General features: G+C 47.7%; 1 protein-coding gene and 1 long non-coding RNA gene across 4 annotated transcripts; one reads left to right on the forward strand and one right to left on the reverse strand.

Annotated features, from left to right (window-relative positions):
- The first annotated feature begins 64 nt into the window (after positions 1 to 64).
- LOC116799093 lies at positions 65 to 2,859 on the forward strand. The gene is made up of 2 exons (XR_004360991.1): positions 65 to 339; positions 714 to 2,859. It is a non-coding gene; the product is annotated as an uncharacterized LOC116799093 (long non-coding RNA).
- Positions 2,166 to 23,350, reverse strand: MED26 (mediator complex subunit 26). 3 transcript variants are annotated; one of them, XM_032711873.1, is made up of 3 exons: positions 23,230 to 23,350; positions 6,228 to 6,302; positions 2,166 to 4,964 (listed from the first exon to the last, which is right to left on the reverse strand). In XM_032711873.1, exons 1-3 carry the CDS (start codon positions 23,302 to 23,304, stop codon positions 3,279 to 3,281), a joined length of 1,836 nt encoding a protein of 611 aa, XP_032567764.1. In that variant the 5' UTR covers positions 23,305 to 23,350; the 3' UTR covers positions 2,166 to 3,278. The 3 variants fall into 3 exon arrangements, with proteins under 3 accessions (XP_032567764.1, XP_032567766.1, XP_032567767.1); XM_032711875.1 differs by lacking the exon at positions 23,230 to 23,350 and adding an exon at positions 16,461 to 16,479; XM_032711876.1 differs by lacking the exon at positions 23,230 to 23,350 and adding an exon at positions 10,569 to 10,698.
- Positions 23,351 to 23,979: the final 629 nt, after the last annotated feature.

Below are 23,979 nucleotides of genomic sequence, written 5' to 3' on the forward strand. Positions count from 1 at the left end.
CTGCCCCGCGGCCCCGCCGCGCTCCCCCCGCGCCCCGCCGGCCCCCACACCCCCGCGTCCCCCCGCGCCGCATCCCCCCCGCACCCCCGCGGCCCCCCGGGGGGGTTGAGCCCCGGGAGGGCCCCGAGGGGTTACAATGACCCGCGGGACACAAAACCGCATCAAAAGCCCCGCTGGGAGGTGGTTTTTCCAGCGCTGCCGAGCCCGGCCCGTGTGACAGCGAGCGGCGCGGGGCAGGGACGGAGCGAAGGTCGCGGGCTGGGAGCCACCGGGACAGTCGCTGCTGACCTTTAAAACTTAACTCCGGGAACACGTAACGCCGGCTGGGGGAAAGGATGGGTGAGTACCTGGCAGGCAGGAGGGCTTCTAGAGCCCGGCTCATCCACGCACTCTGTCAAAAGACGTTTTTGCAGCGTTAATACCGATAAAAACATGCACTTCAGGTAATGGCGATTCCCAGAAGGTTTGCTGATGAGCCATTTCGTGTCATCCACTGACAAGAAAGAAATGGCAGCGTATTAACTTCAGGTTTTAGGATTAGAAGGATAAATTTTGCGAGAGAGGGAGGAGAAAGCAGTAGCAGAGTAACTGAGTCAGGCACAAATGAGAGTCCACAGCAGGTACGCACATGGTAAACTTCATTTGAACTTGTTTACAAAATTGACAAAAAAATATCACCTTGTAAACTTATTCACATTTGTTGGAGCTCACAGAACTGGTTATACTGGCATGCTGAAATAAAGATTGTCAAGCCTCGTCTCACCCTGGATGACACCAAGGGAGTTGACCTTTTAACAGCAGCAACAAACTCGGCATGGAACAAGATTTAAAGCTTGCACTGGGAAGGAGTTTCTCCAGCGGTTTTGTACCACAGGGAAAGGGCCAGGTCTGATTCCTGACGCTCCCTCGAGCAACTGAGCATCAGCAGTTTGTTGGATGTAACCTGAAAGCTGTGATGAACTTTGGGCATCACCTCACCCAGTGTGGTCCTCAAGGGCCATCAACTGCATCAGAAATGGAAGCAGTGGAGAAAAAGATGGAGTTTTATCAAGTGTAATGCAATACTTTGTCATTTCCTGAAGTTTGCCCTCTAGTCAAAGGCCTCAAAAGAGCACAGACCCTGTTCCTAAATGGGATCATTCAGGGAAGGAGGGAGGAGGGGCAGAGGGAGATAAGATGCACAGTATTTTTTTACATAAACAAAACTCAAGCGTTTCCAAAGTGACCAGCACCTCATCCCTCTGCCATCAAATCTACCACTCAGAACTGCAAGACAGGAGCTTTCCCCAACTCCAAACCACACTGGCTCCACCTCATCAACTGCAGAACAACAAAATGGAAGTAAACTGAAAATATACTTGGAAGCATTTTTTTGGTAACCACTTTTCACTCCCAGACCTCAGATTTCAGAAATGGAAGCACAGAGACATCAGCTTTCTGAGACACCCACACATTTCAGTAGCAGTCAGATCACAAAAGCAGTAGGTTTGAACAAGAATGACATAAAAATAAACCAAACCTCATCAGTTGTATTCCAGGGAATGAACCAACTTAATGTGGTCAGGAGCACCCTTCTGTGAAAACCAGGGAAGAGCCTGAATCCGCTCTGAAGGCAGGAGAACTCTCACCAAGGCTCTTCTCCAGCACAAATGGGTTAACAGCATCAACATCACTAAACCTGGGAATATTTTTGGTATAGTGTCCCCTCCCCTGCTCCCCTGGACAGAAGCCCAGCACTGGGGACTGCAGAAAACAGCCAGTCCCAAATGTTAAAGCAATTACAGGTATTAAAATCCTTCACTTTCTACACCCAGGCTGCTTTAGAAAGCACTGTAACAGCGAGGAATAAAACATTACAAAGTTACTGAAACAAGAAAATGAACTCTAATTCCTTTAGACTTTGAGGTACATTAACAGCAATTGGGTTATCAGCCTCCAGAGTTAAAACCAAAATCTAACCTGTGTGACTGAACACCACCAAGGTACTTGGAAGACATCCCACATATCCCTAAGAGCTGCTCTCAGCAGTGTCCGTGGCATTTGGCTTCACCAAACTGCTCCAACGGATTCCTGGGGTCAAGGGTCCCTTGGCTGGGCTGAACTGAGCAAACTTGGGGGGGGGAGGGAGGGAAAAACGAGTGAAATATAAATAATTCACAAACTGGTTTGTGCAAATTTTTTTTATTTCCACATTTATATCACAACGTGTCCACTTAAAGGACCAAATAGCAAAGTTGCTCCCTTCTGCATCCCAGGAACACAGAAGTCTAGTTACTGTACATTCACTAAGGCTCTTTGTTTTTGCAAATTGCGTTTATGATGGATATCCATAAGGCAAACAATATCTAAAGGAATGGTAACAAGTATATTTCCAGCATACAAACAGGCTTCCTTTTTCCCTCTCACAGTACAGTTACAAACTTGTAGCACCCTCATTACATTTAGATTCTAGAAAAGGTGATTTTTCTTTTTATTTTTTTTGTCCTTTTTTTGTTTTTGTTTTTTTTTGTTTTTTTTTTTTTTTTAACCTAGAAGTTTGCAGGAAGGGAAAAGGAGGAAAAATATTTGGCTGGTGGTGGTGGGATCAAAAAATATCGTTAAACATCTAGTTTTTGCAGCATTTCTCAGAGACTGGATTTAAACTGAAACCAGACTAAAGGATGTGGATGCCTATGGAATGTTGAGCTGAAGCTGGAGGCCCAGCCTGCAGTGCAACACCTGCTGTTTAAAACCCAATCTCCGTTCACCACATGACTTTAGACCAACGCAATCATGTCCAGAGATGTGATAGAAATAAAACTACAGTTTTTGCACATTGTCTCTCGAATATCTCACTGCCAAATAATAAAAAAAAAAAAACAAAACCCCAAATCAAGTCAAATAAATAGATGCATATTTTGTTAAGGTAACTTCCACAATTTTCTCTGTACCTGCCTGTACTAAGATTCCGGCATTCAGAAAGTGCTGGAAATCCTCTTCACTTCTTGGGGGGACTAACACTTTTTATAGCTGGCTGGCTATAGAGTTTTGAACTCACTGATCAACCTTCGTATGCCTTCCTTTGCAATTGTTAGTAAACTGGTAGCAGCATTTCACAAAAGGAGAATTTTAAAGGAACGAGCTGGAAAGGCCCAGCTCCCTCCCCCCCTCTGCTCGTGGGGCCTGTTTGTCCAGGACAGGAGGCTCTCTCCAGCTGGAAGTGGCATCGTGTCTGCCAGTTTTTGCCAACTGCAGGTGTAAGAAAAAAAAAAAAGCAGGGTTTTAGCAAAAACCTGCTCTCAGTCTAGGCAGACGTAAGGCAGGATGTTCAACCTCCCATCATCCCCGTGTGGGTCTAAGGATATGCACTGTGTCCAATCATACCAGTTACCCTGTGTGTCATAACAACCGTTCACACCCGGCCAGTTGTGGTCACGTATCCTGTCGAGGTCATCGCTCGTGACCTCCCTGGTGACCCCAGGCAAGTCTGTAGGTTTGCTGTTAGGAGCTAGAACGTGAGTCTTTCTAGCCTCTTTTCTAGTGCTTTCCTCCTGCTTTAAATACTCAGACATGAAGTAGTGAGCTCCTGGAGTCTGTACTCCTGATGAGGACAGCAAGCTACTCTGTCTGTTTAAATATGACTGAATGATTTCATTTCTGGATAACTCTTTCCAGTTCGTTTGTTCAAAAGGGCTTTGCAGGTTGGGTTTTTGCTCCTGCTTTTCCGTTTCTGTCCTGTGCTGTTCAGTAAGTGCAGGGATTTCTACCTGCAAAGGATCTTTCGGTGTTAAAGGTTTTATCTGTCCTGTCATGGGATCAAAAGTGAGTTTTCTCTCTTTTAACCTCACAGGTTTCACACCCCCTTCTGTCACGTGCCCATCCAGGTTGACTGTGTAGTCTCTGGGTCGGTACCTTTTCTTCTTTTTACTATCAGACCCTGAAGCAGCATCGTCACTGTCCATTTTGGAAGTGTCCTGTGGGAAGCCCACGTGTGGCAGGAGCGACTCCCCGGGGTGGGTGCCAGCCTTGCAGGTAGGAGACGTGTGGAGGGTCCCTGCTGGGTGCCTGTGTCCCTCGGGAGGGACCTGCTGCTCCTGCCAGTGCTGCGGCACCTCGGCGGCCGAGGGCTGGGGGAGCTCCAGTCTCTTGGCTGGCAGTGGAGGTGTGGGTGGTTGCATCAGGGATGGTGGTGGCGATGGCACCTGTGCAGTGTCTAAGAACTGAGACCTCTGAGATGGACTGGGCATCGAATCCTTTGGTGAGTACGTGCTGTGCTGCCGAGCAAAAGTATCCTGCCTGACGTTCCTGGGGCTAAAGGAGGAGCAGCGAGGGCTCTTGGGCTGGTGAGGGCCCGTGGTCTCTTCTGATTTATCATGCTGCTGAAGCACTGCAGTCTTTAGTAACGAGGAAGTGCTTGAAGGTTTTACAAGTCCTGGAGAACTGGTGTGAGGTTTTACAGCATTTACTGGGATCTTATTGTGTTTATCGTTTTCACTGAGTTCTGTCCTGCTGCTCTCGGGCCCCGCGTGTAGATTTACGTCTACAGGACTGGGAAAATTTTCAGGACTACCTCCAATTCCGTTTGTTGGAGGGGGTGAAGAGTTTTGTAATACTTCATGACTAGCTTTGGAGACTTTGGGGGGAGGAGGGCCCTGCTGCCCATCCCTGTGATCGCCTTTCCTTTTCCGGTTTCCCAGTTTCTCTGGTTTGGGAGAATTCAGTTTCTGTATGTCATTCCTGCTTTTCAGCTCGCTGATGGGCTTCGCTCCAGCCACAGCAGGAAGTTGTGTCTCTGGTTTGCAGTTGTGAGCACCTCCATTCGCTGATCCAGGTGGATTGGGGAGCCCTCTTGGCACTGGGTCGTTCTGGGTCACGGGTTCTATCAACTTCTGCCAATTCCGCAACAATTTCTTGGCACGTTTGGCAAGTTCCTCATTGGATGTCTTCTTCCTCACCTCATTGATGAGCCTCCCGAGCCTTGTTTCCTACAAAGACAGACAAGTTGTTTTACAAACAGGTATCATCATCCCAAGAAAAACTCTTAAAGGAACGTTTCTGCTTTTGCTCTCCCTGAGAAATACCTGGTTAAAAACACTAAAGATTTAAGTGCTGAATTAATCTTTTCGGAAGGGATGAGTCCGGCGCTCGGCCACTCAACACGAAACCAGCTGTGGGTTTCAAGTCTTTATTCCCTGAGCTGGGAAGAACATCAGAAAGGAATTCTTGAGTGAGAAAGAACATTGAGAATACAGGTGTGAGTTCAGATGCAGCACCCAAAAGGTGTGTGTTTACCACAGTGAAAGTCTAAGATCTGCAGAAGGCGCCAAGAGAAAAGAATTCCAGGGTCTTTGCCTGTTACAGTAACAATTAACAGTAAAAATGTCCATTTGACAAAGCTGACTGCTAGGTGTGACATGTCCTACCTTCCTCCTCCACCTCTCCTCTCCCTTCACTCCCCAGTATCTTGGAAACACATGGAAGAGCCATTTAAACAAATTCCTGGGATGTCCCACAGTGGTTTTGTGAGCGGAAGGAAGTGAAGCGTTTGATTGTTCCCAAAGCACATTTGAAAGCAAAGAATTGTTCCACAAGTCAGATTACTTAAGAAAAGGACTTCAAAGGAGAACACAGACCAGCCTGTGAGAGAAATATGCAACCTGTTGGGATACATATGTTGAAATAACAGGTGGAGTTGTAATTAAGCAACAGTTAAAAGCAAGAACACCGCTAATTTCAATACAAAGGGTGAAAAAAAATATATATCAGCCATAAAACTTCTTTGGGCTGTTTCTACGAGTGGCCAGTGAGTCTGCAGCTCTCCCACACCTGCTCTCACCAAAAAGATCAGGTATTGAAACCTGCTTAAATGACTTTAAGATTGATTTTAAAGACACACAGCAACTATATTCCTATTTCAGATTTCTGGTGCTTGGCCACCAAACATCTACGAAGGTGACCAAAACTGCAGAGTCATATTGCTGAAGGCACCCAAATTCATCAGTGGCAAGTGATGATTAATGTAGTGCCCTGCACAAACAGGAACTGTGCTGCCCAGAATACTGATCTGGCCCAGAAAGGATCCCTGTGTTCAGCGAGATGTCGGAAGCAGCACGAGAGGGACAAAATAATATCTTAATTGTGAATCCTTTGCAATCCATCTATTGTTTCCAGAAAAGCTCCAATGGAAATTAGAAAGGCAGAGAAAGTCCTTTTATACACAGAAAAATCATGTTCAGAGCGTGACATACCTCAAGTGCCTCTTTGGTAATGGGATATTTCTCCAGGCTGGAGATCACTTCCAGCACTGCCACCATGTTATGGATCTGCAACAAGGAACACAAAGTCACTTCATGTTTCATGTACAGGTCTTAGTTATCAAATGTAATTTAAGACCTTCCACTTTATAATTGCTGGGAGCCTTAATCACAAACTGCTATCAGACTGTCTGGCTTTGGGGAGCTGATTGTTCAAGAAATAGGGACAAGGACACTTTACTGACCTAGTTGGAGCTGTAACAAACACACTCTTATGTAAAACTCAAGGAAACATCTGCAATTAAACAGCTGTGACTTAGCAGCAAAGTTCTGAGACCCCTGGGCAAAGCATCAATTAATTGTCCTAACGGGAAACAAGTGCCCGGTGGACCAAGAGCAGCAGCCACTCCAGTGGGAAATCTGGATTTTTTTTTTTTAGGCACCGCTTCAGATTTACAGAAGTCAGCACTGCACAGTTTTATTCACGATATTGCTGCTTCCTGTGGCTGCACACCAAGAGTCTCCAGAGGCTCCAGGGGCCGGGGCTGTGCCCAGTAGGTGTCCCCAGACCATTGTCCGGACCGGCCGCGGCTCCTCCGGCCACTCCAACACCCCCGGGACCCCCCCTGTGCTGGGGGGAGGAACTGCACAAACCCACAAAAATCACATTTAAAAAGTGAGCCTCAGGTTTTCTCATGGGCTGCACTGCAGCATTTCGGCCCCACCAGTGAGCTGCACACAAACCCAGCTCCCACAGTCTGAACAGCCCCAGCACACGCGTGATTTTAATCCTTTTAATAATTTCCACGAGGAACCCCAGATCCACGTTTTAGGGACATGGTTTAGGGGTGAACTCGGTAATCTCAGAGAGCTTTTCCAACCTGAACGAGTTTATGATCCTACACAGAGATCCCTAATTTCCATTACCTGATGTTACAAGCACTGAAACCTGGAATTTCTAATTCACCTTTGGAGGCAGATTTAAAAGATAAGCGCAGGAAAACTTGAATCACAGTCTCCTTTATTGCTTAATTGCATTTGTGACTCAACTGGACATGAAGTGCACGTGAGGAAAAACCTCTCAGCAAGAACCTCTGCAGGGATCCCACATCACCCTGAAGCCTGAGCAGGAGCATCACCAGCAGCTCTGCCCCCCCAGCCACACTCCCCTGCAGGATTCTTCATTTTAAAAAGACCAAACTTTGTAAGAATTGGCTTTTCCAAGTCAGTTCTACCCTTCCCTTAAGATACAACAGAAGAATCAGGAGCTGAAGTCTCTTTCTTTCAGAAAATCTTGGGCATAGACCATGTTCTGCCATCCCAGCAGAACTGTTTAATGTTGGATAAACCTGGCAGTGATGAAACACCTTCCCTGATTTTCTGATGTATTTATCAAACTTATGTTTAAAAGTCTACACAGGCTTTGAATGATTCTAACTCTTACAGGCTGTGAAACCAACTGCAGGCCAAAGATTAATGAATTTGTCCTGGTTCTTTCTTCACTGAACTCCGTTGTCTCTGCAGATATTTACAGCCCTATAACGACCTCAGGTCTGCTAAAACTCTGCTTAACCTTTAAAGCAGCAATAGCACCTATTCTGACATATTTTAGTTTTCACTATTTCACTTCAGTGCACTGACTTTCATCCATGTTTTGATCCTTGCCCTGCCCTCAGTGCTCAGGAGGCACAGTTTAGCACCACAGTTTAACTAATATATAATACCAGGGTTGGGGTTTTTTTTCAGTTTCTAACACCAGAGCCCCTAGAATAGTTAATGCTCAATTCTGGGACTTTCCAGACACATTTTTAAACTTGTAAAACACGATACTCTCCTTCCCAACACAGATTTTAGACTCTGAACTACCAGGGTGCAGAAGGCTCTGCATTGCATACACCAGTAATTGGTACAACGATTTTTGCAGTTACTGGTAATCCCCAAATATTCATTATCTAAATGACAAACTGATGGCCAAAAAAATGACTGTCAGCCTATCAGGAAGGGGAAAGGGATGTTGTGTCTGCACACACCTACAGAAAGATGAAAACTGGTCAGGGAATTTCCAGTAACAGCTTTGCCTTTGTTCAACACACCCAAAATGGATCCCCCAAATAGTAAATCACCTCCCAGGGCCCGGGTCTGCACCAGGACTGACAGACTGGGACTTCCCTCCCTCTTCTGGGGACATGTGGTGCCAATTAAGGACAGTGAAAGTGGCTTTACACCACTCAACTCCTGCTAAAACACAAACCAACCGTTTGGGATTCCTCACACATTTGTCACCAATTCAGAGCACGAAGGCTCCCAGCATCTCACACTTCCAGCAAGAAGCTCCCCTCATTTTCCCTTTTTTCCCTTGTTTCTTTAAAAATAAATAAATACAATGTTCAGGCAGGTTCAACAACTTCTTCCCCCTTCCCCAGTAGTTTTCTTGGAATGTTTCAATGAAGCTGCCATAAGGAGAAGTTTATAATGAAAATCAAATTGCCTATTTTAAAATAACACAGACTATGAAGTTTCTTGGGGTACAGTTAAACAGCAATGGAAACAAGATGACCTCCCAAAACACTTCAAGTGTCACCCATTCCATGAGAAGACACCTGTTGGGTAACAGCAATATTGCATCTTTACCTTAAACCATCTGTCACTGGCTTAATAAAATTCATATATGTCACATAACCAACATGAGACTGACTCTACAAAACCTACCAGGACCTTCCTACTTTGAGCAGCACCAGAAATGTTGATTTATTAATACAAAGGGCTATTAAAGATGCTTATTGGATACACAACAAAGTTCCACAGAGCAGAGTGGGACAGGGAATTTTGGCAGCCTGGCTCTCCAGACACCGGTCAGGAGTGTAACTGCGCCTCAAGAACTTGCATTTTAGTTTCTACTTGCCTTTGTCTCCTTGCACTGCAGCCCTTAGCACCCCCCAAAACAACAACTGCCATGAAGCAACCCCAGGACCTGCATTTGGGAGCTTTCAGGAACCAGCTCAGAATAATTTAGGGAGTGTTCCAAAGGATCCCGAGCTGTTCCCGTGCTGGGAGCACTGACTGGCCCAGACCAATTCACTCCAAAGTTTACTGCAGAACATCTGCTTTGAGTCATCTGTGATAATCCCTTCCAGCCAACCCTAATGACAGCCACAGAAAACAAATCTTATTTATTCCATGCAAGGCTCCTTAAGTCATCCAGCCATTCAGCCACACTCTGGAGCTTTACTATTGCTATCCAAGATCTTTTCCAAGTTAAGCACTAAATGTTTTTACTCCAGCCTCAGACAAAAGCAGGGGTTTCTGAACTCTCTGGAAAAGATCAAGCAGCTTAATTTCCTTTTCTTAACTGCCATCTTAATCCTATTTTAGCATTTATAAACCAGGACCAATTCAGTAACTAACTTCAGGGGAAGTGTTACACAGCAGTTTAAGGGGGGGTTTGGGAAGTTTGAGGTACAGCTGCTCCCTCCCACCTCCCATTCCAGTGACACCTTCCCAGGGAGATCTGAAAACAGCAGCAAGCTCAGCATCCACACGAGCTGCATCCCCATTTCCACGTGCTGGGATGTGTCTTCTGTTGGACCAGCACACTCCATGTCATGTTTTGATTCTCTTCCTTCACCTCCAGACCAGTCCAGATCCCAAACACAACAGGAACACCCATGTAACACCTCCCTGCCTTCCCCAGGACTGCCTGGACACAGCACAACCTGCACTCCCCTCCACTGCTGCCTGAGAAACAAATGTTACACAAACTTTCTACTGCAGTCATTTGGATAAAGCAATTTTAAGTTCTGGTTGGTTTTTTTTGTTTGTTTGGTTTGGTTTTTTTACATTTCACACGGATGTTTCTAAAGATCTCTGCATGCACAACTGTATGAGATCTGAGTTAGGAAAGATGAGACAGTTAGGCCTGGAGTAGAAGGAGCAGCTATTTTTGTGTAACATGAAAACACTGGTGCACAATCACAAAAAACTTGCAGTGAAACTGCTAATGCAGTTCCCTGCCCACTGTGTTCTGGTAGAAAGGCACTTTTGCATCACAAAGGTCACATAACAAGGCTAAAAGGCATCTTTTGATACAGTATCATCATCCACCTGGGTCACATCAGCACCTTTACAAGTTTTTAAAGGTTATTTAAACTTGATCTGCTAAGCCCAGAGTCCCCCATCACTGACACTCTGCTAAAACCAAAGTGTAACACCATCATCCTCCCGAAATCACAGGTTAAATAATCAATAACCTGACTCCACTGTGGGCCAGGTGAAACAGGTATCACAACACACTGGCTTGGAGAGAAAGTATTTGCCACCATACTTCAACTTACTTACTCAAAATATCTATAAATACTCCACATGTTGCTGGTTTCAAAGAAGGTACTTTGGCATCATTGTCCCACCTGTAGCATCAAAGCAGTTTGACAGAAGCAAGCAGGGAAGTGGAGACACCACAGAAGTCTAAACAGCTCTTCCATCTTCCTACAGACACAAATCCAGGTGTCTATTGCCAAGCTGGAGCTTTCTGTTGCCAGTCAATACGAGGAGGGTCCAGAGAGTTCACAGGAGCATTTGTACAGTTTTTGTTGTCCTCCCCCTGCTCCTGGGGCCGGCAGCACTTCACGGAGGAGTTACCAAACTGTCACAGATCACAGGGCTGTGTACATCCTCAGGAAAACGTTCAAGAAAATCCTGGGTTCAGGGTGAATCTTGCTGAAATGGCCACGGAGGCAGAACTGATTCCAAGGAGGTGCAGTGCCCACTCCATGAGCGACAGCCCCTGCTGGTAATTCCTTCTTTTCGGAGCTCTCGGCCTCACCTGCAGCCAAGCACCAGCTCCTCGCCCACACCAGGGTCCCCCATCAGTGCCACATCTTCCCCCCAGCACTGCTTTTGTATAAAAGCTACTTCACTGCATAATCATCTGAAATATGGAATAATAAGAAGAGAAAAGTTGCAGTTTCACAGGAGGCTTTATTTGAACGTGGCAGTGGAAACACAGCGGTGCAGAGTTTATTCACCTCACAGGTAATAAGATAATCAGACACTGACAACACACACCATCAACAGGAAACTGGAATGTCATTTTTTTTTCAAAGATACAGCCCAAACACACCAAATTAGAATCCAGGTTACAACATGCTGGTATTTAGTTCAGTTCCCTTGCAGCTGATCTATTAACAGTTCCCCCTACCCCCAACCTGACACGGTGTTTGTCTAAAGATAGGGAACAGCAGACACTACTCACAGCCACCACATACCAAAAAGATGATCATGCACTACTTTGTTCATAATCACTGAAAATGTCTGAAAGTCAGTTTGCCAAGAAAGTCCCAATACTAACCAAAGATATTCTTAGAGGTGGAGGTCAGTTTTCAAATAGTATTTTAGTAAAACAGATCTTTAAACACGAAGGAATCGATGGTTTGGGTTGAAAGTCATCCACTGGGAATATCTTCTGTGATAGACAAATTCATTTGGAGTCCATGCCTTAAAAAAATGATTAATTTGTGGTGCAAAACACAAGTAAAAGGTAGAAGAAATGCTTCTTGACCACCAAGAACAGTCCAAAGAGTGTCCAGGCACAACAAGCAGACTTAGAAGTTCCAGGCCTGATTTAAAGAGTCAAAGCAATTTGCATGTTTTATTTATATTTAGGCTTTATTTAATCATAAAGTAACATCATCCAGATACCTTTCTGTGTATACACTTTACAAAGCCAGGATCAAACAAGAGTAAAGGGCAGGTTCCAATAAAATTCCACAGTGTGAAGAAATGGCCAGAGCTGAAATATTTCCCTGGAGGGGGTTGAGCCCTCTGCTCCCTCCTGGCAGTGCCCACACACATCCCTGGGCTGTGGAGAGGCCACAGCAGCCAAGGGAATAAGGAGAGTTTGCCAGCAGAAACAACACCAGAAAACACAACTGGTCCCAGCACTTACAAAGGGCCTGGAGACACAAATCCCCAGAAGTGGAAGTGCCACCAATGCTCCAGCTTTTCTCTCCGTGGCCCATTCCCAGTGACACATCCAAGGGCCCTGACACAGCAGGAATACACTCCATGCTTGGGCAAGGCAAGGGAAACCACCCAACAAGAGGAGTGTCCATTGGAGGAGCCATTTAGAAGACATGAGAGGTGGTAAAATACAGATTGTGAAGACAAGACACACCCCCCAGCCCATGGGACAGAAGTGGCACTGAGGGAAAAGCTCCTGACTCCAGGAAAAGGTCTTTAAGGCCAACAGAAAACATCAACAGTGAAAGACTTTTCTCCATTCCTATTTATTAGCCAATAACTGGAAGACATTTTTGTTCCTGCAGAGAGAAATACTTGTCTGTCAACTCCAACAGTTACTAAGCATTTTGTATAATACCTTAGGAATTGTACCTGTAGTGCCAACCCTCAGCTGCAGATGAAACAGAGAATGTGAACCCCCACATTTCTTTTTCCACCCCCACAAAAAACCCTGGGCAAATAAAAATTCATTAGCCTGATTTTTTAAAAAGACCAGCAGCTGAAGAAATAATAATCAATTGGAAAAGTGGGTGGCACAAATTCCAGAGTAAGGGCCATGGAGCACAATGCCAGGCACTCACTGCCACTCTCACTGGCACCCACCAGGAAAGATAATTTAGTGTTGTTTTCCACACAACCCCAAACTGCAAGGAATGGTACAGGAGTCAAACTGATCTGGGATTATGTGTCCATTCAAGGTGTGACAGTTCACAAAGAACATACACAAACAAAGAGGTCAGAGGACAGCAGTGGAAAGAGGTTTTGAAAACATGGTTAGTAACAAAAAGTTTAAGTACTCATTTTACACAGTATTGTAAAAATAGGGATGAAACATGTGAAGCTTGAAACCAGCCTTCCTCTGCATTATTAGTCATAATAAAGAAAATGTTAATCAACTGTTTTTGTGCTCACTGGCCTGATTTGCAACAAGACAAATACTTATTACATATAAAATACCCAGAGAGCTACCAATGCACTCAAATAAGCTCTTCAATACTCTCCAGAACCACTACAGAAGTTTAAGAACAGATCAGACAAGTCCAGAAGGAGCTGTTTTATAAAGGTGATGCTACTTCAGGGGAGGTCATGGACCACAAAGCTCCACCAAGTCCCTTCCATGAAAGGTCCCCTACCATTCCCACCTGGGGAACAGATCCTGAACAGCAAGGAGCAGATACACACTGAAACATCCACTTCTATCTGCTCCAAACTAGACTCTGAGTGCCAATTTAAAATCCTGTCCTCTCAAAGAGATCCATGCAGCTGGAGCAGTTTGTATTATAAAGGACTTATAAATTCAATACTCCAAACCTCCCTGCCCCAGCACAGTGCTCTGAGTGAACCCAAGGAAATGCCCAAGGTTTCCATCACCACTCAGGCTCTGTGATCACTGTCTATCACCATTTCACCACCTCACATCCCCTCTAGATCCCCTCAATCACTGCACTGCTCCTAAGGACACCCAACCATGACAGAGTTTCCTTTGTCCACATCAGAATCATTTCTCCTCCTCTTCCTCCCGTACAAAAACTTCAACCAGACTAATATGGGTAGTTACTATTTATTATAAGCCATGAACTGAGATCCAAAATTATTGCTTCAAAATTTAGAGAGCCATAAAATGAGGCTGCTGTGCAAGAAAAGTCACGGGAACAACTGGTCCTACTTCGATGAGACAGAAAGGCAGTTTGATGGCTATTCAAGCAGAATAACACAGAAAATCCAGCCTTAAAATGTGCCCCTTCTGATTTATCATGACTTTGGTGCTTTCTGCTGTAAGGAACTCACCTGAACTCACTGTGGTACCTCCCTGGGTTATGGTAAGGGCACAGTCAGGCACCAAACAGCCCTTGGACAAAATCATTCTGTGATCATCTGCTCCATCTGAATCCACTCCAGAGAACTGGTGGACATTTAAAATCATCCAACATGCACTGAAGGACTCGATGAGAATGGTTTCAAGGAGTCCAGAGCTTTCTGAAGTTCTTAAATATTGTGTAACCCATTCACTGAGAGCTGTTAACATAGAGTAATTTATATTTGAATGCAACTCAGAAAGGCCCTATTAATGTCACCACAATACAGACTTTTCACTCTTTTCTTAAAAAATAAAAACCATCTATCAATGTATAAGTGTATTTTAAAGGCAGCAGGCAAACTGTTATCAAATTCCTAGGGAAGTTTCTTGGACAATTACTTAAATGATGGAGGAATCATTTAAGGAATGATTCCTTAAAATGAATCTTAAGGGAGATGAGAGGCTGATGAATAAAATGTTGAATACATTGTAGAATTTATTAATTCATCACACTGGAGAGTAATATGCTCCTGTGACTGCTCATGAGAATTTAAGCATGGTCTGTTTGTTCACAAAACCGGAGAAAAATAGTCTTACAAACTGGGAAAGTTTTAAATGTCAGGTTTGCAGAGAAGTCACTGTATCCTTTCAGCAACAGTTACCAACACAACACTTCTGTCAGGATATATCACAAGGGAGCTTTATGGATATGCAAAAAAAACCCCTGAAATGGATTTACTCATCTCCTGGAATCACTGCTCTTCAAATTTTAAACACTGCTGCCAGTCACCCACTTCCAAATAACTCTGTTCTCTGAAGACCCTGCAGGTCCTCAGGACAATATCACCTGTCAGGAAAGTGGAGCCTTCTCAGTGGAGAACACTTGGCCATTGCAGCCAGTGGAAATACTTGGGAACAAAATGCCTTTTCTACCTTTGGATGGGAAAAAAGCCTTTCCCAGAGGAAGGTGAGCATGGAGCCATTTCAACTCAGGGCTTACCAGCTGAAGGGTTACTGTGAGAGCAGCCCCACTCCGGAGCTGAGTGCCCAGTGTTTTATTTGTATTTAAACCCAGAATACAGAATCATTGAATCACAGAATGGTTTGGGGTGAGAGGGACCTTAAAGCCCATCTCATCCCAGCCACTGCCATGAGCAGGGACACCTCTCACTAGACCAGGTTGCTCCAACCTGGCTTTGGACACTTCCAGGGATGGGGAAGAACATTCAAGAAGCTGCGACCTGGCGCTTGTTATTTTTAACCTTGCAGCAAAAAACTTCACCATTTCCCCTTCAGAAAGCCCCAGTGAGGCTTAAGCCCCTTGGCAGCCTGTCTTAAAAAAGTCCAGTGAAGAAAATACAAAGTCAAACCCCAATAGCTCAGATTTGGACAGACAAACTCCTCCACACATGACAATGGACACCGAGTTTTACACAGTGCACAGACCCCTCCCAGTGTGCTCAGCCCATGAGCTGCAGGCACCCACCTTCACAAATACACCTTAAACATCACCTCCTGCATCTGTTCTTCCATCTCATTGTGCTCAACTCTATTCAAGAATCAACTGTAGTTTCTCCAAGGATTAACTATAATATTTAAATATTGTTTTCCTGGAACTGTCAGGATGGTAACTTATATACAGACATAAAACTCTCTGTTCTTTCCCTTGCAGTTAAGTAGGAGCACAAGGAGTGTTACACACTGACCTGTTCAAAAAGCTCTGCTTAAGCCATGGCTCGAGTTACAGATACTTGTAGATGTGCTGGAAGTTTGTTCACCAAGGAGAATTTATGATTGTGCATCACTACCCTGGGAAAACACCATGTTCCTCTACCTTCCATAGTTCTACCCTCCTTAACAAATAAATCAATGCAGACCTGTACTATAATTGTGATAGTCCACAAGCTGATCCTGCATGGAAACTATGTGAGAAAGCAGCTCCACGAAGTGCTGGCTGTCACTGTCAGACAAGACTTCCACCTCTGCACACTCATCTTCACAGCAGAGTCTGAAAACACAGCCAGATCCCAGAGCCAGCTGTGGATTCAGGATCTCTCCTCCTCAGCTGCTGGGTTAGAAACCACTTTGCTCAGTAAAACAGAACTAATTACATTTTACTTCCAGTGACTCCTCAATGGAAACTGCTACCACTGACTGTTTGGACACGCTGAAAATTGTATACTTTGGTATTAACAATCACACTCCACTGCCCTGTGAAAGCCATGCCCCAGAAAACACCAATTCACTGCCGAGTTTAGCAGATTGCACCTCAAATTAAAGCAATTTGCTGGCACTTAAATATTGTTCCAGACACTGAAAGCATGAATTACCCACAGAAAGAGTAATTTAGCTGTTAGAATACTGAATAAACAAACCTACATTTACATTAAACTGAATATGAGGCACTTACTTACCTTTACCTTAAATATTTCTTTAAAGGCCAAGAGTATAAGTGGGGCCACATCATACCACGTTACACAGACAGAAGGAAGTTTATTTGGAGTTATCACCAAGCTCAAAATGGGTGAGAGGAGATAACAGCAAAGCGTTATCAGCCAAAACAGACATGTTTTTTTATGTATAAGAACTACCCTGGCATTAATTTTAACTCCAAGCCTTACATATTGGAGTAATTCTGCCTTAAAAGAAGTGCTTCTTGACTAATTTCCTCAGCGGGCAGAATCGATTCCTCCTTTCCCTCTCCTGAAACTTTTGTGGTTCCTTTAAAATAGAAAACTCTTACTTGTCAGCTGCAGCACCTTCTTGAAGAAACTGGAAAAGGATCTCAGAGGGAGAAAAAGCTCCAGCTGCTCTGAAGCTGCTCTCAGCAGGAGCCAAAGGGGCCAGAGTGACAGCGCTGCTGTCACGTGGCCACAGCAAAACCCTGAAGAGAGGCAAGGACACCCACCTTACTGCTTCTAAATCAGGCTCACCCTCAACTCACTGGACAAAACCCTCACAAACGACCAAGTGGAGTTCCTAGACCAGGCCCAGCCTTCAGCTGAAGATTTTCCTGTTTTCTAATGCATAAGTTGGGTGTTTCTCCAGCCTCGGACTGTGCCTTGGGCTGCAGTGCCTGGGCAGCAGGAGCTGTACCCCAGGTACACCCCAGCTCCAGCCTCTGTGCCCAGCTCTCTGCTCTCCTGGGTTAAAGGTGGGCCAAGGTGCAGCCAAATCCCCTCATTCCCCCTGGAACACAGAAGTCCCCAGGAAGATGAAGTTAGAAACCACCACCCTCGGGTTCTCTGCTGCCTGGGAAGTTTGTTTCAGCACATCCCTCCTGCAAGGACCCCCACCTTGCACATCAGCTGTGCTTCGTGGGGACTGTCAGAGATCACTCCCCATGTTTAAGCTCCCTACAAAAAGCTGGTTCTTCCATCCACTGGCTGCTTCATGGCTACACCAATAAAAATGTGTTAATGGGTTATTTCCCTGCAGCCTCTGAGCATTCAGTGTTCACTTCTCACCGAGGGCCCACAGGCAGCACTGCAGACAGGTACTTGCTGCAAAGTTTTGTCATTGGGATTTAAAAAGCCCTTTAATGATCCCCTTTAATGAACCAGCCTGACAATGAGAGGGGGTCACCTGGAGGGTGCTGCTCTGCAACAGCTTGAGCTGCCAGAACCCCACTGTCACCTCTCCTTTGCCACACACCAACTACCAACTACTGCTTTGTGCCAAAACTGAACCTCCCTGAGCCCAGGAGGAGCTGGGCAGGGAAAGAGGCCCCTGAGGAGCCCCTGCTCAGGTAGGTTTGGCCAGGTGAGTCCTTGGCTGGCCTGGTGCAGGGTCAGCACAAGGGAGGGAACAGGAACAGCTGGAGGTGGGGATGGGGATCCCAGCAGCAATCCCAGCTCCACTGGCAGCTTCAGCTGGTGTAAGCACATGGGTTTAAGCCAAAACAACCCAACTTTTGATCATTTGGAGCATTAGCCACACAACCTTTAGTGTAAGGTGGTGGTTTACTCTTGGATTTCAAAGCTCATGCAGGAGTTACTACTCAGGAGCATCCTTCTGGATATCTATAAAGACATTTCCCAGCAGTTATCCCAGAACATGGAGTCCCTGCACTGCTGCATCCCCACAAACACAGGATAATTCCAGGTATCTGTGAGACACACACAAGCAACAGCAGCAATAAAGGCTCTACAGGTGAAACTTTGACCATAAGGCAGCGACTCTGACCTCAAAAAACCCAGCCAGGCACAGTTGACTTTTGCAGGTAACACACACCTCCTTCCTGCCAGGTCCCAAGGCAGCAGGGGAGCACGAGGAAGCAGCAGCATTCCACTTCTCATGGAATCCCAGGATGGTTTGGGTTGGAAGGGACCTTAAAGTTCATCTCATTCCACCCCCTGCCATGGGCAGGGACACCTTCTACTAGACCAGGTTGCCAACCTGGCCTTGGACACTTGCAGGGCTGGGGCAGCCACAGCTTCTCTGGGCAACCTGTGCCAGGGCCTCCCCACCCTCACAGGGAAGAATTTCTTTTCTGCTTCCATCCTTTAAGACCCAACTCACTGCCACACCTGTGCCAGAACTATTGGTGGTGCACCAAAAGTTTTATCAAGTGACTGAGTTCCATCAAAAACTACCTGGGAAAAGACACATATATTATCTTTTCTTCTTCAAACCCTGATCAATCCCTCGGTTCAGTTCACCACACCATCCTGCACACATAAAATGGGTGTGTGTAGCAAGAATAAGAAGTGGGTGTTATTTAAATTGTCACTGCTGCTGAAACAAACACTCAAATTACAGCTTCAGAGCAAATGACTCTTGCCATCATCACTGTAACCTGGACATTTTCAAGGAATTAACACTGGAAAAGCAGTTTGGCATTCTCTTTGCTTTGACCCCTCCATCCAAACTCTCTGATACTCCTGTTTGCTCAGGTTTTGTCTTAGCAGCCTCAAAGTTCAGAATGGTCTCACTACTGCAAGGAAAACTGTGAAAATGAAAAGGTTTTAAGCCCCCAGCCCCCCAAACCCTCTCAAAAAGTGACAGCCTGGACTGCCACCAAACCAATAAAGCACTGCCAAAAACCCAACTGTGCCATCACCCTCACACAGGTGAATTCAAGTGAATCCAGGTTTTTTCAATACAGAGCACCAAGAAACACAGCCCTCCTCAATTAAGGCTGCTATGAAGAACCTGAACACAATGGGACTCACTACATCAGGCCCAAATCTTTATCTGGAACCCGGGACTGACACAATAAACTTTCCAGACCCTCCATGTTAGGAAAGGCCCCAACCACCTGCATGTTTAATCACACACCTGAAACAACTCAGGGCCTTCCTGCACAAAATGTGAGACTACTGCAAAGGAGATGAGCTGCAGCAAGGAAAGGAACAAAGAGGGTGAGAGGTACAACAGGTTCCCTGCACTCAAAACTGCTAAGCTCATTAAGGCCTCCAGAAAAGGATAAAGCTAAAGCAAGAGCCATTCCTAGTCTACTTTCGCCCACACGTAGCACTTCCTGCATCCAAAGAAATCACTGAAACCCTCAGGAAGTGAACCACCACCTTCCTCTGCTTTCTGTTTTTGTGTTATTACAGCAGTGTCTTGCAGCTTCTCCCACCTTTTAAAACTCTATTAGAAAGTACCTTTCTCCCCAGCGAGGGAGGGTTTGTCTCCAGGACCTTGGTAAAACAACCAACACAGAAAAGAGCCATGGAAGCAGCTTTAACCCTGCAACTGGTGCCAGCTGGGAGATCACCCCGTGCCAACTCACCACCCAGTGTATTATAACACCCAGACCAATTTATTATTAATAATCCAGACCTGAAGGACCACTCCTGAAGGTCTGGGCAGCAAGGCCAGCTGAGATCCTGCATGGACAGCCCAAGTTCCAGCCAAGCCCAACCTCACAGGGAGCACATCCCAGGCTGTTGCTCAGCCCAAAGCTGGATTTGTGTGGCAGAAGGGCATTAATGGCAAATAATGGAGTTATTATCTAATATTTAAAAACAGGAACAGATTGCTGCATATTCAGCATGAGGAACCATTTGATGGCCAGCACAGTTTAGCAGTCAGTTGGAAACGAGAGGTTTGGCCACAGAGCAAAAACCAACAGATCTCATTACTCCTGATGGCAGGTAATAAACTTCCCCAGGAGCACAGAGCACAAGTTAACAAGGCAAAGGTGTTCTTCTGGGTGGGAGAGGTGGTTTCTCAGAACACAGAATCTGAAGGAAACAGCCTTATTTCCACCAGAACCAAGGAATATCTCCCCTGTAACACTTCATACAACCCCTGCTTTCCTCCACCACGAGTCCTGGAACAGTCTCACTAACACAGGAGCTTTGGAAGGCAAAGTGATGTTGATACTTAGTGCTTAGGTCATGGAGCAGAAGTGGTTTGCCCATGTTTTTTTGAGGGGAAAAAGGCTGAATAAATGAAGACACAATACCAGACATCCCGTGTGGCTTCCAAGATGATGTAAGTTCTTTAAAAATAGCTTATTTCTTATAGGTCTCCTTCGAAATAGAGGTTACCCGTGTAAATCCTGAACTAAGTATGGGAAACTAAGTTATAAATATATTCTGCAGCAACTACTAGAGGAGGCTCAAGTGTTAAACCTGCATGTAAATTCAACATTGCTCCCAAATCAGCACAGTTTTACAGAGCAACTGGGGATGAACAATCAGCACAGGAGATGATTTCTTCAGGCCAGCAGGTTGTGAAAGCTTGGGGAAATTATTACTTTGATCAATTCAACAGAGGTAGAAAAATTTATGTCTCTATTTTTTTTTTAATTTAAGCCCTGACCTGAGAGTTAACCAAGATCTGTATAACCACACAGACCCTCAGAGCTGCACAGGAATGAATATCCACAGTGGCAGCTCGTGTTAGGGGATGTATCAGTCAAGCTTAAATTTACAGACCCTACAAGAACCAACCATGTCCTCCTCCTCACCCTCACAGATCTGGCCTGGTTCTGCACACCTGACACTGTTAGTGCAGCTCTCACCCTCTCCAGAAATACACACACAACACACACCAACTATACTGAAAAGCCTGAGTGAAATCCAGGCCTCAAAGCTCAACTTTCTTGGGAAATGAGGAAGTCAAGGACAATAACAAATATTGTAGGTTTGAACGCAACCACTTCTGTCAGGAGAAGATTCTAAAACGAGCAGAAAGTAGCCAGTTTTCCATGTGTCCCTGCATGTGTCCCAGCTCATGGCTGCACAGACTCTCCCAGCAGGAAAACACCAGAGCAGTTTCTTGTACTTTCACACTGCTGCCCAAGTGTGATTAAACTCAGCATCTACTTTTATACATGTTCAAAATCCAAGTTTTCCTTCCCTCTGCGCCAGGTAGTGAACAACCAAAACCACCCCACATCCCATGTGCTTTGGAGCAAAGAGCCTGAGCTCCAGGCCTGCACAATAAACCTCAGCCACACCACCTCTGCTCTCCTTCAAGAAAAGGTTAAACTGGAAGACAGCCCCTGCCTACAGGCACTTGGGAACAATGGGCTGATTTTTCTGCCACCAATTATTGCCCTGGATAAGTATCAAGTATGTAGAATTATAATTTAACATACATCACACTCCTAAACTTAAGGGGCTACTGACCTGTTGGAAGTTCAGCAGAGCTGATGCTCTGCCCTCCCCTTGCAGGGAGCTGCCTGGTTATTTTTGGGTCCCCTCACCAGGACAGCGCTGCCAAAGCCTTCCCAGCACTGTGTAACAGCCACGTGTGGAGAAAGGGAAAAGCATCCATCACAAAAGACACTTCCTGGCTGCTTAGCTCTGCAGAGTCACAGTGTTTTAGAAAGTAACACCAGAATTAGGGTAACCACTGCAGCCTGACAGTTCTGAAGTCAAAAGACACCACAGATCTGTTAGAATTTTATTAAAGTAGGTTGGCGCTCGGTCTCAGGCAGAGTGAAAAATCTGCAGCCACAGAGAGAGAGCTCAGAGCAGACAGGATTCATGAAGTGCCCCAACTGATATTTCAGCGAGATCCACAGTGAAGCACTGCAAACTCAGACAGCTCCAACGTTCAACAGCCCACAGTTACCACCAGCATTCGTCACTGTTACTCCAGCGTGTAACACTGCAGCTGTGACAGACCCAGCACGGGGGGTTCTACAGAACCTACAAGGTCATAGTGATTTTTCTTCAGTCCCCACTTCAGGCCACTCCAGGGGGGCTCCAAACGGCAGTAACTTTATTGGCTACTTTAGGACTTTGATACAGGCCTATCACAAAAAAGCGCTTGTTCAGACAGCAGCAGGTACGACTTTAACAGAACCAAAACACTGTTTCATACCCCCCAGCCCCTGGAACAACACCCACACGTTCAGCCTGATGTTCAGGCTGCCCCCACAAACTGCAGATGGCCAAGACAGACCCACGTCTGCATCCTGCAGTGGAGACTGTTGATCTAAGCCTCAAAAATCAGGACAGATTGTGGGCTCTGCAGTCCTCTCACAGCAATAAACACCTAAGCGGAGAATTGCTCGGACGAGCCAAAAAAAGCCTCAAAAGGAGCAAGCGATCCTTCAGATAACCACCACTTAGGGCCACTTACAGGTAAAACACACGCTGACTCCTGTGCTCACACCACATCCCAGAAGGAGCACATAAGCTCATTACGGCGCTGCAGGAAGGGATAAAAAGCGAAGACCGAGGCTGCTCGGCGCTGGAGCAGCTCCAGAGCCCCGGGGTGGCCCCGGAGCGTCCGCGGGGCCCGAGGAACAGGTGGGCGCCCCGGCAGGTCCCGGCGAGGGCCGGCCCAGAGCCCCCTGCAGGCCGCGCCCGAGCCGCGGCCTGGCGTGGGGAGGCGGCCGGGCGGCCCCGCCGCATGGACGGGCAGAGCCGGCCGGGCCCGCAGCACCGAGCGCCGCCGGGGCAGGGGCCGGGGCGGCCCCGGCCGGGCACGGAGCGGCTCCGGCCGGGCACGGAGCGGCTCCGGGAGCCTCCACCGGGGTGGCCCCGGGCTGGGGGAGCGGGCGGGCGAGACGCGCCGGGGCTGCGGGACCACCGGGCGGGCGGCGCGGCGGGAGCTCCGCGGGACGGCCCGCGGCGGAGCCTCCGGTGCCCCGGGGAAGGGGTGGTGTGGAGGCGGCCCCGGAGGGCCCCCCGTGTGCCCCGAGTGGGGGGGCGGCGGGATCGCCGGGCGCAGGGTCGGCCCGGAGTGCGGCGGGGGGGGGGGGGCCGTACTCACGTTGCTCTGCGGGTCGATGGCCTGCAGCAGCCGGTCCCTGATCTGCTGCGGGGACGGGGCCGGAGCCGCTGTCATTGCCTGGGCGAAGCGGGGCGGCTGCGGGGCTGCGGCCGGGGCTGGCGGGCGGCGGCGGCGGCGGGGCCGGGCCGGGCCGGGCCGGGGCGGCGGCGGCTCCTCACTCGCCGGCGGCGGCGGCGGCGGCCTCGGGGAGCCGGAGGGGCATGTTCGCTGCGCGCGGGGCTGGGGGCGGGCGGGGGGCCGGGGGGAGCGGGCGGGCCCGGCGCTCCCTCCGCTCCGCTCCGCTCGGCTCGGGCCGCTCGCGGGGCGCGCTGGGGGCAGGGCCGGCGCCGCGCGCGGCTCCCTGGGACGCGCCCGACGCCGTGACGCGCGCGCGCCGCGCCCCGAGCGCGGCTCTGCCGCCCCCCCCCCCCCGCCCTTCCCTGCCCCGCCCCGCCCCGCCCCGCACGGCCCCGACGCGCACGCTCCCGGCGGGGGCGCGCACCGCGCGTGCGCGGGGGGGGGGGGGGGGGGGGGGGGGAATTGGGGGGCGGGCGCACGCGCGGTGAGGGAGAGAAGCGGTGTGGGGCTGAGGGGAGAAGGGGGAGACGGGGCGAGGGGAGGTCGTAGGGGGAGCGGGGGCATGTGGGAAAAGGGGCTCCGGGGCAGAGGGGAGGTCCTGGAGGGAGCGTGGGACGTTGGGGGTGAGGGGGGGAGTTAGGGGAGCCGGGGGGAACCGGAGGAGAGGGGAGG

Source organism: Chiroxiphia lanceolata, chromosome 27 (assembly GCF_009829145.1).
Source record: "Chiroxiphia lanceolata isolate bChiLan1 chromosome 27, bChiLan1.pri, whole genome shotgun sequence".
Classification (NCBI taxonomy): Eukaryota; Metazoa; Chordata; class Aves; order Passeriformes; family Pipridae; genus Chiroxiphia; species Chiroxiphia lanceolata.

What these genes read in the sequence shown, in the direction of transcription:
- MED26 (XM_032711873.1), bottom strand. Translation starts at nt 23,304, where the DNA reads ATGACAGCGGCTCCGGCCCCGTCCCCGCAGCAGATCAGGGACCGGCTG. An exon ending in CCATCGACCCGCAGAGCAAC is followed by an intron (nt 6,303 to 23,229) that starts GTGAGTACGGCC and finishes TCCTTGTTGCAG; the next exon opens with ATCCATAACATGGTGGCAGT. An exon ending in TTACCAAAGAGGCACTTGAG is followed by an intron (nt 4,965 to 6,227) that starts GTATGTCACGCT and finishes CTGTCTTTGTAG; the next exon opens with GAAACAAGGCTCGGGAGGCT.